The sequence below is a fragment of the Tachypleus tridentatus genome, chromosome 6 (assembly GCF_004210375.1).
Source record: "Tachypleus tridentatus isolate NWPU-2018 chromosome 6, ASM421037v1, whole genome shotgun sequence".
In the NCBI taxonomy this organism is placed as follows: Eukaryota; Metazoa; Arthropoda; class Merostomata; order Xiphosura; family Limulidae; genus Tachypleus; species Tachypleus tridentatus.
Genome location: NC_134830.1, coordinates 131,909,025 through 131,927,485, shown reverse-complemented (window position 1 = coordinate 131,927,485; position 18,461 = coordinate 131,909,025). Strand labels below are relative to the sequence as shown.

Genomic DNA, 18,461 nt, shown 5'->3' with positions numbered 1-18,461 from the left:
AAGTGCTCTAAATGAAAGTTGAAATTTCATACATTTTAATTCGAATTATACACCCACTTTCGAGTTTCTTAAAAAATTTCTCTGGCCTCCCGCTAGTACAGCGGTAAGTCTCCGGATTTATAACGCTAAAATCAGGGGTTCGATTTCCCTCGGTGGGCTTAGCAGACAAACTAACTTGCGCTAAACATGCTCGCCCTCCCAGCCGTGGGGGTGTATAATGTGACGGTCAATCCCGCTATTCGTTGGTAAAAGAGTAGCCCAAGAGTTGGCGGTGGGTGGTGATGACTAGCTGCCTTCCCTCTGGTCTTACACTGCTAAATTAGGGACGGCTAGCACAGATAGCCCTCGAGTAGCTTTGTGCGAAATTCCAAAACAAACAAACAAACAAAAATTTCTCATCCAAAAACTCATATTTAGTGTTATCAGAAACATTACCTGTTATAACTTCACAAGACTTGAAGAAAGTTGGCCTATAAACCATAATTGAGTTTTTGCCAGAAGTTCCAAAAAGTCAAACATGGCACTGGAGGATCCATGTTTCAAATTTTGACACGTTTACAGTGATACTCCACAAGATGGCTGACATTGCTAATTGTGAATATAATTTTTAAGGACTGGCAGATCTACTAATGCGTGAACAGCTTATGATCGCTTTTTCTACTTATATGTTATTGTTCCTAAAAGACATAGTTGAGATTATGAGGTTGAAAGCACAGTATATGGAAATCCATGGAGAGAGTATAACTGGCAGGTCCAGAATAATCATTCAAAGTAGAAATCAGAAGCAGGAACTCACCAAAGGTAACAAGAAGTAAACAAACAAAATGGAGAATAGATGCTATGTTTGTTATAAAATTAGGTGCATTGTGTATAAGTTTGCATCAAAAAGCATCTGCAGAAATTTCAACTTAAAGCAACTGAAGCTACCCAGAAAGATAGTACTGGTAGAAAAACAAGAAAATAGTGACTGCTATCATGGATGCTGCAACTAAAAAAACAGACAGTATCAAGACAACTTGCCAGATTCACAACAGGACAAAAGTGACATTACCATGATTAAACATTACATGATTGATGGTAAGCTCATGTTAGCGGATGGTCAACAGAGCCAATAGTGATTGGAGCATGTAACTAGCATTAAAGGTTGCATCAAACCACATGCAATAGGTGAAAGCTATGTTGGAAACAAGAAAGCGAAAAATCCTACGAGACACTCGGCGCAGTAATACAGCAGTAAGAACTAATCTAGTATTTGATAACTAGGTGATGGACAAAGTATATCTGTAAGTACTGATTAATGGTACAGGGGAATGTTTCCCATAACATGAATAAAGATGAACTCTCTATACTAAAAATGAGACCTAGAGTGATTGGCAGTATGCCAAGAAGTACATATTTGGTGGTACCAGATAGAGAGGAGACTGATGAGGCATCTGAAGTCACCACACAATACCTCAAGAAAAAAAAATCAATATATCAAGCCTCTGTAAATCTCAAAAACGACATATTGAATGCAGGTCTATGGGAAACACAGAAGAAAAACCCTTCACTGCACAGAAGAGAGTCAAGCAAAATATCAAAGACAAAAGGACTCACAGAATATGGGTCTTGTAGGGAATGCTGTATCAAATATATCAAGGCAGTTTTACTAGGAGAAGTTAAACAGACCATAGTACCCACAGAATACTAGACTCAAGTGATAAAGTTGGCTCATGAATTGATTGTAAGAGAACACATAGGAGCGAAAACTAGCCGACAGAGTCACCAGCAACTTCCATTGGCCAAGAATCATTGGAGATATAACCAGATTCTGCAGGTCATGTACCATTAACCAAAGGACAGTACCTAGAAGGAATTAGTCAAGGTGCTACTGGGTGAGATGCCTCCCATGGAAGAACCATTCAACATAGTAGCTGTGGACTTAGACAACTAGTATGTGTTGACGGTAGTTGATCTTGCGATACCTTACCCAGAAGTAACAACTTTGCCAAACATAAAGACAGAGAGAGTAGCAAAAGCCCTTTTAGAAGTGTTCTGTAAAAAGACTTCCCAAAATAAGTCTTGAACAACATAAGGATTCAGTTTACCTCAGAAGTAATGAAAGAGATGTGCAGACTCATCAGCACTAGAAAACTTTTAACCATTCAAAACAATCCACAGATGTCATGCACTTCGTCAAAAAAGTCAAAAGAGTCTTAAAGGGCATGCTAAAAAGGTGTCTCAAAAGAGACCATATGACTGAGACAGATACCTCCAGGCAGTATTACTTACTTACTGAGATGTCCCACAAGCAAGTGCAATATTTTCATACTTTAAGTTAGAGTATGAAATAATAGTATGAAGTCCAGTGGAGATATTGAAAAAATTGTGGACAGAAGCAGAAGAGTCAGATGTGAAAAACACAACCACAACGTTTCAGACCTCAAAAGCTGACTGGAGGAGACTTGTCAAGCTGTTTGAGAATATTTGTATGCGGCTCAAGGCAGTCAAAAGCAGTTTTATGACAAGAAGACCAATGATCCAGATTTTAAGGTTGTACAAAAGGCTTTGGCTCTGGTAATTACAGATAATAACAAACTCACCCTGCAATGGAAAAAAGCCTTTGGAAGTGCAGGAAGTGGTCAGTATAATGGGCTATAATGTGAAGGTGTTCGGGAAGGCCAGAATCTACCACTCCAATCTGTTGAAGAGGTACTTCGAGAGGGATGAATTCTTCACAAGTGTAACTATTGAGACACAGGTTGTCATTGCAGGTGTGGCTGTCATAGATGCAGAACATTAAGTCGACAATTTTGTCGTAGAAAATGAAGACCTATTAAACTTAAGACTACTTGGTGGAGATACAAGTGAAAGTCAGAATCATTGATCCTTGAAATTCAGCATACTTTTCACTAGTTGTAATTGTAGGACTGCTCAAACCACTTCTGATGAAGTTCAACTTCGAACCTATGGACAACCCAGAGGTCATCAGGGCAAAACTAGATAAGGCCAAATTCTTTACGAAGATCGACCTCAATAAGAGTTATTGGCAGATCCTAAAGGAGGTAGAATCTGAAGAAAAGACAGTCTATGTAACACAAGATGGATGCTATCATTTCAAGAGGATGTAATCTGAGTTAGTAAACGCAGCAGCAATACTGAACTGCATGATAAAGAAGGCGTTATATAAACTACCATGTGTAGATGGCATTCTGTTCCACAGGTCCAGATGGGAAAATCACCTAAAGAAACGTAGTGAGATGTTTAGGTAAGTGAAAGCAGCAGGTCTCACAACCAGACCATATAAATTGCTACACTGAATATTCTGTGCTGGACTTTGTTTGACACAAGGTGGGAAACTGACAGATAGTCATCAAAGAGGTAAAGCTAGCATACATGGAAAATGCATCAGCTCCAATGACCAAGCAGCAAGTCAGATCCTTCTGGGAGCTAGCTGAATATTACAAAAGTTCATTCCAAGCTATGCTGAAATCGCTGCACCACTGGTGGACTTGACCAATAAAAGCCAACCTAACAAATTGAAGTGGGAACAACCACAGCATATGGCGTTCCAGAAGTTGAAGAATGTGTTATGAAGTTTGCCAGTCCTTAGAATGGCACACTTCAACAAACTGTTCATTGTTCAGGTTGATGCATCTGATGTTACAATTGGAGCAGTATATCTGCAAGAACACGTAGACTGACTATTTTCTGTAAATCAGTAAAAAGCTGTTCATTAATAAGAACAACTCTGTAACAGAACAAAAGATTTTGGCCACTATATTTCCCATCTAGAAATTATAGAACTACTTATATTGGAAGAAATTCATCGTCCAGATAAACCATTAGCTCTTTGAATATATCTAGATGAGCCAAATCAATGGTAAGAGAATAACGAGGTGAGAATTGTGCCTCTAGAGCTACTGATTCCACATTGAAGCTATCAAGGGACTGCTGGTGCAGACTGTACAAATTTACTATGTGCATGAACTGAAAACAATCTTTGTATACAGTCTAAAAATATTGTGAATATTTTTCTTGAAGGGGGTAGAAGGGGCTCATTGGTAGATATACACGTCTGTTTAATTGGAGTGTTAAATTTAGTTATGTTTAGAAGTGAGTTTATCACAGGTTTGTGTAGGAAATTGTGTGTGTATGAATCATACATTGTGAAGTTCCACTGTTGTTAGTTGGTGCTTGTATTGTTGCATCATGTTACGAGAACCTTTCAAGTTTTCTTGTTGATTCAATTTAGAGTTGCATCATATTATCGCATAGTGTGTGGAAAGTTCTAGGTCTTAGTTGGGCTATTTATAAATACGCGTTTAAAATGTAGTTTAAGTTAGACAAAGTTAATAAAAAATATACTCAAACAGATCTAGACTGAGTGGTTGTGAGCTTAGCCATTAAGAACATAGTGTTGCTTTTTATGAAGTAAAATTATCACTTATTATAATTATCAGATAGAAGAATAATGTCTTGTCAACTGTGTTCTAAGGTAATTAAACAAACTATGTGGACTTTGACAACAAGAGATGATTATTTAAAACTCTGGATATAGCTATGGTAATTAACTGTGTAACTAACATTTGTATAAACGTCAGATTTTAATATATATTAAACTAAATGGTTTGTTTGATGTTTGTTTATTGTTGAAATTTATCTCCATGTTACACATATCAACTTTAAATAATCTGGACCATATACATATATATAAAAACCTGACACTAACGAAACAATATTTTCACAAATCATAAGTTATGTAATGTTTGGTATTGCTGACCTGACGATTGGTTAGTGCTCTCACACTGTAGTCTCATTTCAATCACAAAACGCAAGACATATAATGTCTGGTACTGACCTGACTTTAGATGGCTTTTTCACCTCACAGACTATCCTTTCTGTTAGTTTTGCTCCTGGCTTGATGATAGGTTCCTCTCACCTCGTAAAACTATCTTTTCAGTTAATTAAATGCCTTTTGAAATGCAATCTTATCTTTTCAATCACAGGTCTTATTAAATGGTTTTCACCCAGCAAAGACATTTTTTATGTGGAAGATTTTGGGTGATGCACCTTGCTATGAACTAAAAAATTAAAAAATGTCGTAAAGAATTGTTGAAAATAATTCCTTCTTGGTAAAAAGTTTCAAATACATGACTATACATAAGCCACAGTAAACTATAGTTTTCGTTTCGTGGAAAGTTAAATTGTCTTAAGCAAGCAAGAAATATATCTGGAAGATCCAGGCAGTTATGTAGCGCTTACTAAAACAATATTTTCAAATGATGTTTAACAGGTATTTGTTGCCAAGAAAAGGAAGATCAAAAGGTTGTGAAGCTACACAGATGGTGTCTTTCTGTTGCTGGGTGGGCTCAGTGAATTCATTTCTAACTCCTCGCCCTAGTGAATGCCAGCTTGTCCAGCAGGTGTTGTGTCTATTTTGTTTTTCTTGTTATGGAACACTTAGTACGTTCTAGAGTTGATATGGTCTTTGAAATACTTGTAATAAAATGTAACCTGTACCAGTTTATACTATCAAAAACAAATACAAATTCTAAGACCGGTGAATTTTTATTCCTAATTTGAAACTGACTGACTTAAAAATAAAGGAGTTAGAAGCGAAGTGTGTGAAAAAATCGAACAGACATTCTGAATCATATTTAATCTTTTATAAGATATATGCTTTATTGTGAATAAACTACAATAAATATTATGTCTATAACCATTATCGTATGCTTTTTCACGTGTTTAATCAGCCCATTTTTTTCTCTCCTAAACAAAGCATAGAATGTTCTAGCCGTCATTCGTGATTTTCGAAATACAGAGATTTTCCCCAAGATGAAGTGGGACAACGAAGAACCGAGATACGCGGTGTGTAGCCCTTACCTGCTAATCAAGCCATCACATTCTTTTTGATTAATGATACGATCTTATTTCGTCCTGAATGAAACTACACAACATCGATTTGAATTGTTTTGTGGTAATGGCTCTTTAATTATATCTATACTGTAGTGAACTTGGCGCAGCTGGGGGGAGGAACATTTAAAACCAGAGGGCATTAAAGGCCACGTGTACAGGTATCACTAACCTTAACCTTCTGTCTTATTTATCACTTTTAACGTATTTACTATATTTAATCATGAACGTTGATCGATGGTAACAGCTCATGCGAAACACTAGTAAAAAGTAATTTTCTTTGCTATACGCTTTCTGCATTCCATTTAAACTATTAACTTTTGGCTCGGCAGATTAAGGCGTTCGACTCGTAATCTGAGGGTCGTTGGGCTCGAATCACCGTCGCACTAAATATGTTCGTCCTCTCAGCCGTGGGGTCAATCCCACTATTCGTTAATAAAAGAGTAGCCCAAGAGTTTGCGGTGGGTGGTGATGACTATCTGCCTTACATTGCTAAATTAGGGACGGTTAGCGCAGATAGCCCTCGTGTAGCTTTGCGCGAAATTAAAAAACAACAAAACTATTAACTTTAACTATTAAGTAGATTAAAACAAGAAAAATGACAAAAACTTTAATATCAACTTTCTAGTCCCCCAGTGAGAAAGCAGTAAGTCTTCGAACTTACAACACTAAAATCAGGAGTTCGATTCCTCTCGGTGGGCACAGTAGGTAGCCCGAAGTGGCTTTGCTATAAAAAAAAACACACATTCGTTGACTTTCTACAAATACGTTTGAATCAATATCTGTAGTTAAACTTTCAGAAATATATTTTATGTGCATATGTTTTCCTATAGCAAAGCCAAATCGGACTATTTGCTGAGCCCACCGAAGGGAATCGAACTCATAATTTTAGGTTATAAAGCCGTAGACTTACTGCTGTACTAGCGTGAAGCATATATTTTGTATACCGCTCAAAAAAATTAAAGGAACAAGTAGATATTTCAGTATATTTTTGTCATAGCTAAAGTTATGTATGAAAAACATATCTGTTTGTCTACAATTGTATTTTTAAGCTTGTGAGTGAAGTTTGAAGCAACTAAAACGAAACTCACCTCACTCAAAGAGAATACAACTCAAGGTATCCTATATGAGGTTGTTACGTAAAACTATGCATTCCTCATTAATTCTCGAAACAAATATTAACATGGATCTTTTGCGGCTCGTTTTGTTAGTGTACCTTCGTCTTGTGTACCCAAGCAGTCAGGCGCCATCTGACAGAGAATGAGGTGGCCAGGGTGAGCCAGATGTTGGAGGATGGTACAGCGCGTCGGTGTGTCACCAAGCGTCATCAATCGACTTTGGCGACGCTACCAGGACACGAACTTTTATGGCAGGAGATCAGGTCAAGGCCGTCATCGCTGCACAACAGCCAGAAAGGACCGCTAAATCGTGACTACCGCTCTGCGGGACAGATTAGCTACGGCTCGGTCACTGCGAAATGACCTTCAGCATTCCACTGAAACCAGTGTGTTAACCCAAACAGTTCGCAATCATCTGTATAAAGAACGCTTTAGGGCCAGACGGTCTGCAAGAGGCGTTATTCTGACAGTGCAACACCGTGCAGCCAGGTTGGAGTTTGCTCGTCAGCACCTGGACTGGGAACTTCGACAACGAGCCACCGTGCTGTGGACAGACGAGAGCAGGTTCATTGTGTCTCGTGATGATGGACGTGCGAGAGTGTGGAGACGCCGAGGAGAGCAATTTTCCACCTGCAACATTGTGCAAGTCGACGCTTATGGAGGAGGTTTTGTAATGGTCTGGGCAGACGTATGCTTGGGTGGCCACACGGACATACTCATACTCGACAGGGGTGCTCTGAACGCACGACGATATAGGGACGAAATTCTGGAACCCATTGTAAGGCGTTTTGTCGGTGCTGTCGGCGATGGGTTCATTCTCATACAGGTTAATGCGCGAGCCCACGTCGCCAGATTGTATATGGACGTCCTTGAAGAGGAAGGAATAGAGACTTTTGAGTGGCCCGCCAGATTTCCAGATTTAAATCCGATTAAACATTGTTGGGATATGTTGTATAGGCGTATTAGTGAACGCCAGCACCCTCCTCAGAATGTACAGGAACTTCAACAAGCCCTGGTAGATGAGTGGGCTGCCATACCTCAATATCACATCGATAGACTGATTCGAAGTGTGCCAAATCGGTGTCAGGAGTGTGTCACAGCCCGTGGAGGTCACACTAGATATTGAATGTTTCAAACATTTCTTGAATAAACGCATACAAACTGTTTAAAGTATTGTTTCATATGGGATATCAGTTTTGGTGATATTGGTCATTTTTGAAATGTTTATTTCTCCATATTTTACCGTTCATCACACATTAAAAAAATAGATACAGATGGAACTGAAATGAGGCAAATTATCTAAAAAAATAAAAATATTATATTTGGAACACTGAGATAAAATATATAAGAAAACGTACTTGTTCCTTTACTTTTTTGAGCAGTTTATTACGTAATTTTTTTGTAAATTCAAGACGTTTCATGACGAAAATCACTGTGATATCAACTACTTGACTTAACCATGTGCTTTTTTTTTGCTTAATTTGTGATTGTGTGTGTATGTGTTTTATTATAGCAAAGTCACATCGAACTATCTGCTGACCCCACCAAGGGGAATCGAACCCCTTATTTTAGCGTTGTAAATTGTAGACCTGCCGCTGTACTAGCGAGGAGCAATTTGTGATTGTGTTTTCTACAAAATGTTTTTAATTTCTAATTCTAAACTTAATAGTTTGCAAAACAGCATGACAGAACAATACATTTTTCAAGAAGCATATTACATGAAATACACAACTAAAACAACAAACTGTAACACAGACGCTATCTGAAAACACATTGGACATTTGTGTTCTTATTACTAGTCGAAAAGAAATATATTTAAAATTACCGGAAAGCATAAAGTTAAAACTAAGACTGTGTTTAAACATTCGGCTATACTTGCGTATACCATCCACCAGAACAGTGGTATGTCTCCAGACTTACAATGCAAGAAACCGTGGTGGGCAAAGCACAGATAGCCCATTGTGTAGCTTTGTGCTTAACTTCAAACAAACATTACTTTTGTATACATTAAAACTAACTAGTTTAAAATAAATGTAAAGGCACGTCTAATAAAATATACAAACTAAAACAGTTTGAATAGTCAAACGGTGCATTGTGGTTTGTCAGAATGAAACTTAATGTTTGCAACATTTTTTTTTAAACTGATAAACTTATCAAGTTTGTTTGTTTTTAAATATACTTTTTCAGGAGTTGTTTTTCCCATCTTATACAACATGAAATCTTCTATAAAACGAAATACTTTTTCACATGCAGATATATATACAGGGTGAGCCAAAAGTAGGTGGACAGTAAAAAAACATTCATTTAGAGATCACGTATACGTACAACTATATGTAATAAGACAATTATATTAATGAAAATAAAATGTTATTTATTAACGCAAATGCTAAAATTGTTTTCCTTCTTGATTTACACAGCTTTGAAGTCTACCTCTTACGCTTCGACAAACATTTTTGCACAAGTCACTCTGGGCATTAATTTCTTGAAATGCATCTCTTATGTAATTTTTTAAATCACCGACACTTCTTGGTTTTTTACTATAAACTTTTTCCTTGAGTACTACCCAAAAGAAAAAATCCATAGGGGTCAAGTCCGGTGAACGTGCCGGCCAATCGATTGGACCTCTTCGACCAATCCATTTCAATGGAAATGTTTCATCAAGATACTCACGAACTCATTTGGAATAATGTGGAGGGGTCCCATCTTGTTGAAAATAAAAGTCATGTAAATTAGGTTGTTGCTGTAACTGGGGAACAACTTGATTCCTTAGAATTTCGAGATACTTATCTCCTGTAATTGTTCCGTCCAAAAAAAATGGTCCATAAACACCAGAACTTGAAATACCACCCCAAACATTGACACCAGGCTGATTTAGCTGTTGTTCTAATGTTAAATGCATGTTCTCACTATACCAGTAAACACAATTATGTCTATTGACATGACCGGATAATTTAAAAGAAGCTTCATCACTCCACACAATGTTATCTAAAATTCCTGGGTTTTCTTCAATCTTGTTCAGCATAATTTCACTAAATTGCAGTCGCCTGTCTGAATCATCCTCCAATAAGCCATGAATTAGTTGTGGTCGATAGGGTTTCAATCCAATTTGCGTTATAATTCGCCTAATAGAGGTTTGTGGTATGTTCAGTTCCATAGAAGCTCTTCTGGTGGATTTGTTTGGACTTTGAACAAATGCATCGGCAACACGTTGCGTATTATTCTCTGTACAGACTGTTTTGGGTCGACCAGTTTTAGCAGCATTAAGGATTGAGCCAGTGGCGTCGAATTTGTCACGGATACGGTAAATGGTTTGTCTTTTTGGAGCTGGAATATCAAATGTTTCAACCCACTTTCTCCTTACGGTTTCAGTATTTTGAGATTTCCAATACTCTTTTAACACCCATATTCTTTTATCTGTATTTAAAGTATTTGACATTATGGGTTCTATTAACAATCTAAGAAAAAAAGAAAACAGATTAAATTAAAACAAATGTAATTATACAATTGTAATTATATAACACAAATAATATAGTTGCAACATAGTTATAATATACAATTGCATTAATATAACCGATACATAAACCTATTCCAAATGCTGTCCACCTACTTTTGGCTCACCCTGTATATACACACACACACACAAAAGGCACTAGCATTCACCATGTGCCGTGCTGTTGTTAACTCACTTCGGGAGTGCCACAGGTTTAAAAACGATTCAAACCCAACTTGCCTATCTTATTTTAACTCACAGAACACTAGCCGTTGCTAACTAGAAAATACAGGCTTTAATTAATCGATCTTACAAGTTCTCGAAAGGTTCTGTTAGAAAGTAAATACCGCATTCCAAAAAACTCTTAACGTTACACAAAACTATTGTTTTAGTAAGTATAGTTTAGTTAGATGTTTTATAAAATAAACCTTGTTCAAACTTCTTCCGTTGGATGATCCCATAATCCGATCTCTTTCCTCATGTTTAACGCGGTTATAGTGGGAAAAGAAAATGTTTATTTTTTTCAAACATCATTTTAATCCAATATAAAATAATTAACATAATACAGATGTATAATTTTCTTCAGAATATAAGACAGTCGGTTTTGACACCTTTAATAATAGAATACAAAACAGGAAATTTTTTGTTAATCAACTGATTCTCCTGTTCATTTCACGAAGTGTATCATGGTTACTATCACGTTCTTAAGTAGGCACCTATATATAAAATTAAATAATATATGTGTGAAACACAAAGACGAAATCTTCCAACAGTTCTAATGCTTTATTCACTACTAAGCTTTCCAGTTAATTTTCATCCCCCTGTGGGGCATATATTTATACACACACACACACATATATATATATGGTAACATTAGCCTTCAGTACATACAATTACGCTTCAAATAGCTGTGAAAATAACAGGTTTTCAGCTATTACGTATAAACGTACAATTGATAAAGAGAAATTAACTACCTGAAAGTCTTACTAGAAAATACATAATATTATAGCGTATACTGCTTCTCGGAGATATATACTCTACCGATTATTTCTTAGGACTAATAAAATACATAATATTATAGCGTATACTGCTTCTCGGAGATATATACTCTACCGATTATTTCTTAGGACTAATTACCTAGTATCCGATACACCACCGCACCCATCTTCTAACTCTATCACGCGATCTGACTGGCCAAAAGGGTATCAGCTGTCCCTGCAGGATAAAAACAAAACATTATTCATACAAAACTCAGTCCCACTTGCCTTGCTATAACGTTAGATGCCGCCGCCCTTTACTAAAGCAGACTTTCATTCCTAAGTCGTACTTACAGTTAAAACAAGACTCAAACCTTTATTCATAAATACGTTGTAAGTGTATCAAGCCGTACTAAAAACATTTACTTTAGGTGTACCGTATTTTCCGCCTTATAAGCCGAATTTCTGGCCCTAAATTTTGGACCTGATTTTTGGGGGTCGGCTTATTGGCCGATCACTCCTTTAGGAAATTTCTTCTTCTTAGGATATGTTTTTCTTTTGAAAATTACCATAGGCGGTAATTTTGTCCCATCAGCAAAGCACGTTAAGACTACAGTGAAACGTTGTTTCTGGAATTTCATTGGTTACCTAATTACAGTGAGTGGAGCCAATAACGAATGACATATTGATTCCATCTCTGTCTCAATACGACACGTTCTGCTTTACTACAGAACGCCAATGATCACACACAACATGCACGCTGACGCTGAAACGAGACTAAGAAATCATTTTGAAGAAACTTGTCACTTCTTAAAAATGGCTTCGGCTTATTGGGCGGTAATAAGCTAAAACCCTCATTTTCAGAGCTGAAAATTGGCCTCGGCTTATTAACCGGAAAATACGGTATTTGTAAATCTGTGTATATATATATATATAAACGATTGATACTTCGTTGTTGTTTTTAAGCCACAAGTTAGAAACTTGAGGGTGAGGGTAGAAGATATAACATTATTTCATCTTTAATCCACAACATTCGAACATTCCAAGTGCTCATTTTCTTATATTTAATTATACAATAGTGAATATTACTTCATTTTACTTTAACTGAAAGACACGTTTTCCGTGTTTTTCTCGTAATAAAACATTTGTCTAAATATTATTTTCAACTCTTTATACGTAATGCTTTAATAAATTGTAAATGTTTTGTTACTTAGAACCCAACTGTCTCACACGTAAATCAATCTACAAACGTTACTATTCCTCTGTTTAGTGATTACAAACGTCACTATTCCTCTGTTTAGTGATTACAAACGTCACTATTCCTCTGTTTAGTGATTACAAACGCCACTATTCCATTGTTTAGTGATTACAAACGTCACTATTCCATTGTTTAGTGATTACAAACGTCACTATTCCTCTGTTTAGTGATTACAAACGTCACTATTCCTTTGTTTAGTGATTACAAACGTCACTATTCCTCTGTTTAGTAATTTTCTGTTATTATCTTGCTGCCTGTTTTCAGCAGATGAATTACGTAGCTGTTACTTTTTCATGTTGTAAGAAAGGTGATAGAAAAACCTCATATGTTAAGTATAATATTTTATTACATTTGACTAGCTTATATTTTAATTAAAATAGTAATATCTGCACATTTCAGATGTTCGTTTACTATATATCTTCGTAAACACTGTACTATCTATACTGTTCTGCTATTCGACTGAATATTTAAACACTAATGTGTCTCTTGGTAACATGGCCAAGCGTGTTAAGGCGTGCGACTCGTAATCTGAGAGTCGCGGGTTCGCATCCCCGTCGCGCCAAACATGCTCGCCCTCCCAGCCGTGGGAGCGTTATAATGTGACAGTCAATCCCACTATTCTTTGGTAAAAGAGTAACCCAACAGTTGGCGGTGGGTGGTGATGACTAGCTGCCTTCCACTGTCTTACACTGCTAAATTAGGGACAGCTAGCACAGATAGCCCTCGAGTAGCTTTGTGCGAAATCCAAAAAACAAAACTTGGTAATATACCTACCACCGTTAAGCTATTCTAAAGTTACATGGCCGAAACCTTTCAATGTGTTTTCATTAATCAAAATACATTGTTAAGGAAAACTGTATTGAAACCTTTTACACGTATACGGTCACAGTTATGTGGAGTTATTCAGTGAATATTAAATCTTAGACCTTGAAGCCAGCTACTAGTGTTTATATATTCCGTAAGATAGATTATTCGTTTTTTTTAACATTGCTTTCATCAACAGTCCTGTTGATGTTATGTTTAATATTTTTATTATCACTTATCGTACATATTATTTTTCCATCGTATCACACTGATTATTTTTTCATTGTTAGTTTAGTATGTGGACTTCCGAATAATTTAAATCGCCTATGAATAGCTACATCTAGCGAAATATAATTGGGTTTATGACCGAAAACATCACCCCAACTTCTTTAAGTGCATATGGCGTAAAGTGACAAATGTGAAATTTCAATAGTTTTATGTATTGGTCCAGTTTAGAATAGTATACACATTATGCAAGATCAAGTCTTGCCTTTTAAAAGTAATCAACATTCAATTCTCACAATATACCGTTTCCAAAAGATCTATTAATTCAAGAATGTTCTTTTGAACAACCACATCAATTTCGTCTTTTAATCGGACTAGTTATGACCTCTAGAGGTACAACTGTTGTATAGGCTTAATCATTCGGACCTCTACCGTTAAGCAAACACCTCCGAGATTTATAAAAGGCATTTTGTGGAAAACTTGTACCTTGTGTATATTGGAACCAATGTTTCGGACTCGTGTAATGTCAACCACACTGGATAAAAAGCTATTTTCAAATAAGAAACATCATCAGTACTTTAAACATACTTAGTGTTACTGTTGCTACCCAAAGGGTGTCTAAGTCATTCTGAAGCCTCGGGCAATTGTCCAGTTTGCCCTATAAGTAACATGGCCTGTGTTGGTTGGTGTCTTAGATATACTTACCGTAACCAAGTTTTTTTAAACATACTTATGGCAATTCTAGCTACTTTAAACATGCTACCGTAACACATTTTCATAAATATGAAATAAAAAATAAATTATTTTGCTTATATAACAGTTTTAGCGTTAAACGGATAACATATTTTTTTTTATTTCATATTTGTGAAAATGCGTTACGCTAGCGTGTTTAAGGTAACTACAATTACCCTAAGTATGTTAGGATTTTTACTTTCAAGAATCTTCTACTAATTCCGAGAGCAGGCGAAACTTAAGTAATAAACAACTAATAATGTTTGTTTAGTGAGAACGCGCTAGAACATTGTTGAAATTTCTACAAACTCACGTGAGTCTTATAAAAAGCATGTAGCCGAGAGAAGGAAGAACATTATTTGTCAGCTGCAGTCAGCGTCCTATAGGTCTATAATTACTAATGGTGTTCACATTAGCTTTTCAGAAAACATTTTTCTATGCGATTCATACATCATAATTTTGTAGATAACTGGCGGGGTTCCTGAGAAACAAAACTGTCATTAACATTGCAGTTAATTCTACCAATTATCGCTTTAGTCCTAAATATATTTTACATAGGAAATATGTAAACTAACTTTGTTTTTTAATTTGTTCTTCACATTTAGTGTTTAAAAAAGTAAATTACATGATGCGATATGTGTACCTAGTAGCAGTGAACAGTTAATACAAAAGCTACAAAAGACCTTCCAAGTCAGATCACTAGGTGGATCAAAAGATGATAAATCACAAATAAATATAATAACCCAAGAATGCGTTTATTTTATCGGGTAGCAGTTATAGTGAGTTGTCAATATAAAGAAATAAGCAGACAGTTGTCTCGTTCGTCTTTCTTAGATGTTATTTCTGGAAAGATCACATTAATACCCCACAGTCTGGAGAGGAAATCAAAGTGAAAAATGTAAAAATAATATTAGCTGGTTATCTATATAAATATATACAAAACGTTCACTTCCCCTGGTTGAAACTTCTACAAGTGTTTCCATCTTTCAAGTAGTTTCTTAGTCAGAATAAAGCAAACCATTTTGCATCGTGACAGTCAACGTTCAACGATTACATGCATGTCGACTGTTACGGTTACAAGCACAGTACGTTTACATTAAAGTGCCTTATGCTCCAATTTTCAAAGTGTCCCTCTCCAACGGGTATATAATTTATCCTGTTTGACGGGATGTATGTGTTATATATTAAGTTCAGAGTTACAAGTTCACATAAATTTAACAGTTTTTCAAACTGTTTTAAGTTAGTTATAAGCTTTCAAGACCTACCTCATCATCACCTAAAAATCAAGCTTATTCGTAAATTGTGATTAGGTAAAACGTAAGATCTATTAAAAAGTGATCATTATGTAGAAGATTAGACATGAAAGTTGTGCTTGAATTCAAACAAATACACAAACTTAAGTTTTATATTAAACTCTTTTTCTTTAATTATTTAATCCCAAGCTATCAAGATGATGTTTTTTTGAAAAGGCTTAACTTTCACTTCATATTGAGATCCTGACAGCCTTTTAAAAATACAAAGCATTATTATTGAAAAATCTGTTAAATGTGTGAAATACGACCTTCAAGCAACACAACTTAAAATATTTTGAAATAGCAGTTTTATTTTGGTCATTGTTTACATTTATTCAGAATGTAACTCTCCCAGGCATATGCTTTCCTAACTGCTTTCATGTACTTAAAATTTTTTTCTACACCAATTAACACCTGACGGGTTGAAAATCAGATACAAATTTTCCCAAAAATGACTTTCATCATTCAAATTACTGTTCAACTCATAAAACAAAAGTTACATAGAGTTCCTTATTATCGATTTGCCAATATTTCCTTGTAAATAAAGGCTATGTACCAAGAATAAACTTTATTTTCAAAGTTTGTTTGGCTCTAGAAATATGATTATATACAAGTTTTATTTTCATTATCAGTGAATATCCAGTGTTGGTGTTATGAGGACAAGATATAAAAGTACTTGATTAGGTCTTAGAGCATTTATAATATCTAAGCTTGGTTAGACTTACAAGAATTTGTAACCCAAAAATTCTAAAAGAGAGCCATCCTGTACAAACTCTATTCTGGATAAACCCAAAAGTTGTTGAAGAGAGTTACTCCTTATTAGATCTGTTCTTGAGTTGGAAATTGAATTTATAAATATTTGTAGCCTAAGAAACACTCAAGACTGTTGTCATGTGCTACATCCCTCCTTGAGTTGTAAGTTAAGAGTTAGAGAAACAGTTAATCCAAGATGTGTTCAAACATGTCATGTACTATATTTATCCTTAAGTTGTAAGTTGGAGTTACGCAAATATTTAACCCAAGAATCATTCAAAAGTGTCACCACATGCTTCAACTGTTCTCAATTTGTAACTTGATGTTACAAGAATATTTAACCCAAGAATAATTCTTGAGTGTTGCCAGGTGCTGCATGTGTCCTAGAGTTGTAAATTGAATTCAGATAATTTTTTACTCAAGTACTGTTCAGATATGTGCTACATCAACTCTGGTGTTCTGAGCTCTTTTCTGAAGACATAGCAACAAAATGGAAAACTCAGAGTTAGTCACCTACTTGGAAGTGGGGAAGGAGCTAGTAAGAGTATATTTTGGTGAGAAAGTGCATTCAACTTAAGTAGAAAATATGTTTCACTTAAAAGTGGTACTGCAGAAAGGTACTGTAAAACTAAGCCTCCTGCTTTAGTGCTCAAGTATCACAAAGGTGGATGAAATTTAAAACTGTTCAACAAGCCTGTATATCTCAAGGATCAGCAGTCCATGTACACACAGTGTGGATACAGCAATAACTCAGCCTAAGAGTCATATACTTAGTACAATAAGCATATGCAGGGATGAATCATTCCAAGACTGTATCTTGGGTACAATGAAAGACTCATCCAACTGGTTAGAATGGTCTGTTTCTTAGTGTAGAGGGCGACCTGTACTTCCAGGTAGACATCCATTCCCTACTTCTGAACAAGGTTTGCATCCATTCAGTCTTTTATCAACTGAATGACACTGACCCAAAAATTAAATCTTTGTACTGAGAAAGCAAGGGCTCTTCCATTCCATGATGGGGGAGAACATCAGAAAAGTGCATAGATCAAACAGGAATAATGTACCATCTACTCAAAATTTCACAATGAGAGACTGTAGAATGGATTACTTTGAATATTAAAAAGAAGTTGATCAGGTGTGAAGACAAAAAAAATCACCCTCAATGCTGTATTTTCATTAGAAAGTAGCAATACAGCTTGGACAGTAAAATATATATAAACTATAATAGCACTTATGCAAAAATAACTAAAAGAAAAAAAAACACCTAAGCAGCCACAACCAAGCAGATAAAACTTTCTAACTTTCTGTCATCATTACCCACTATGGGTTTTGAGAGGGAGACATATTTCCTGTAAGGTAAGTACAGGCCATATGGAGGGTTCCATTGTCTCCATTTATTTTACAAAGTGGAAAGACAGAACTATTAGTGGGTGTACTGAAACCACAGAGTAAAATAATGAAACTGTCCTTCCAACGATATACAGAAACAAGAATTTTTCTGAATACTGATGATATACTTATTTCTAGAGCTATTTGTATCCATACTAATAAACAAAATTGCACAAAAAGTTACTTGTCACTGTATCACACATTAACAGAAGTGTTCAAGATAGATCTGTATGGTTTGGGGAGTATTTTGTATATTATTTTAGTTGTTTATAACCTCTCTTCATGTTATTTCAAAACTGATTAAAAACTATTAAATTAAAAAATGAGTATAAAAAGAACTTTAATCTTAAAAGGTTTGTTTTGAATATTGTGCAAAGTTACACGAGGGCTATCTGCACTCACCATTCCTAATTTAGCAGTGAAAGGCAGCGACACATCACCACCCACCAAAGGGCTACTCTATTACTAATGAATAGTGGGATTGACCATCAAATTATAATGCCTCCATGGCTGAAAGGGTCAGCATTT

General features: G+C 35.8%; 1 protein-coding gene across 5 annotated transcripts in view; it reads right to left on the bottom strand.

Moving 5' to 3' along the window:
• Positions 1–5,683: 5,683 nt before the first annotated feature.
• Positions 5,684–18,461, bottom strand: part of LOC143253679 (RCC1 domain-containing protein 1-like) — a 42,567-nt gene continuing 29,789 nt past the window's right edge. For 3 of the 5 annotated variants that reach the window (XM_076507925.1, XM_076507924.1, XM_076507923.1), the window contains one exon: positions 11,268–11,718. In XM_076507925.1, coding sequence (XP_076364040.1) covers positions 11,709–11,718 — 10 coding nt within the window. In that variant the 3' untranslated portion in view covers positions 11,268–11,708. Of the gene's footprint in view, positions 10,469–10,785; positions 11,220–11,267; positions 11,719–18,461 lie in introns of those variants that run through there. The other 2 variants (XR_013029768.1, XR_013029767.1) reach the window with 2 other exon arrangements.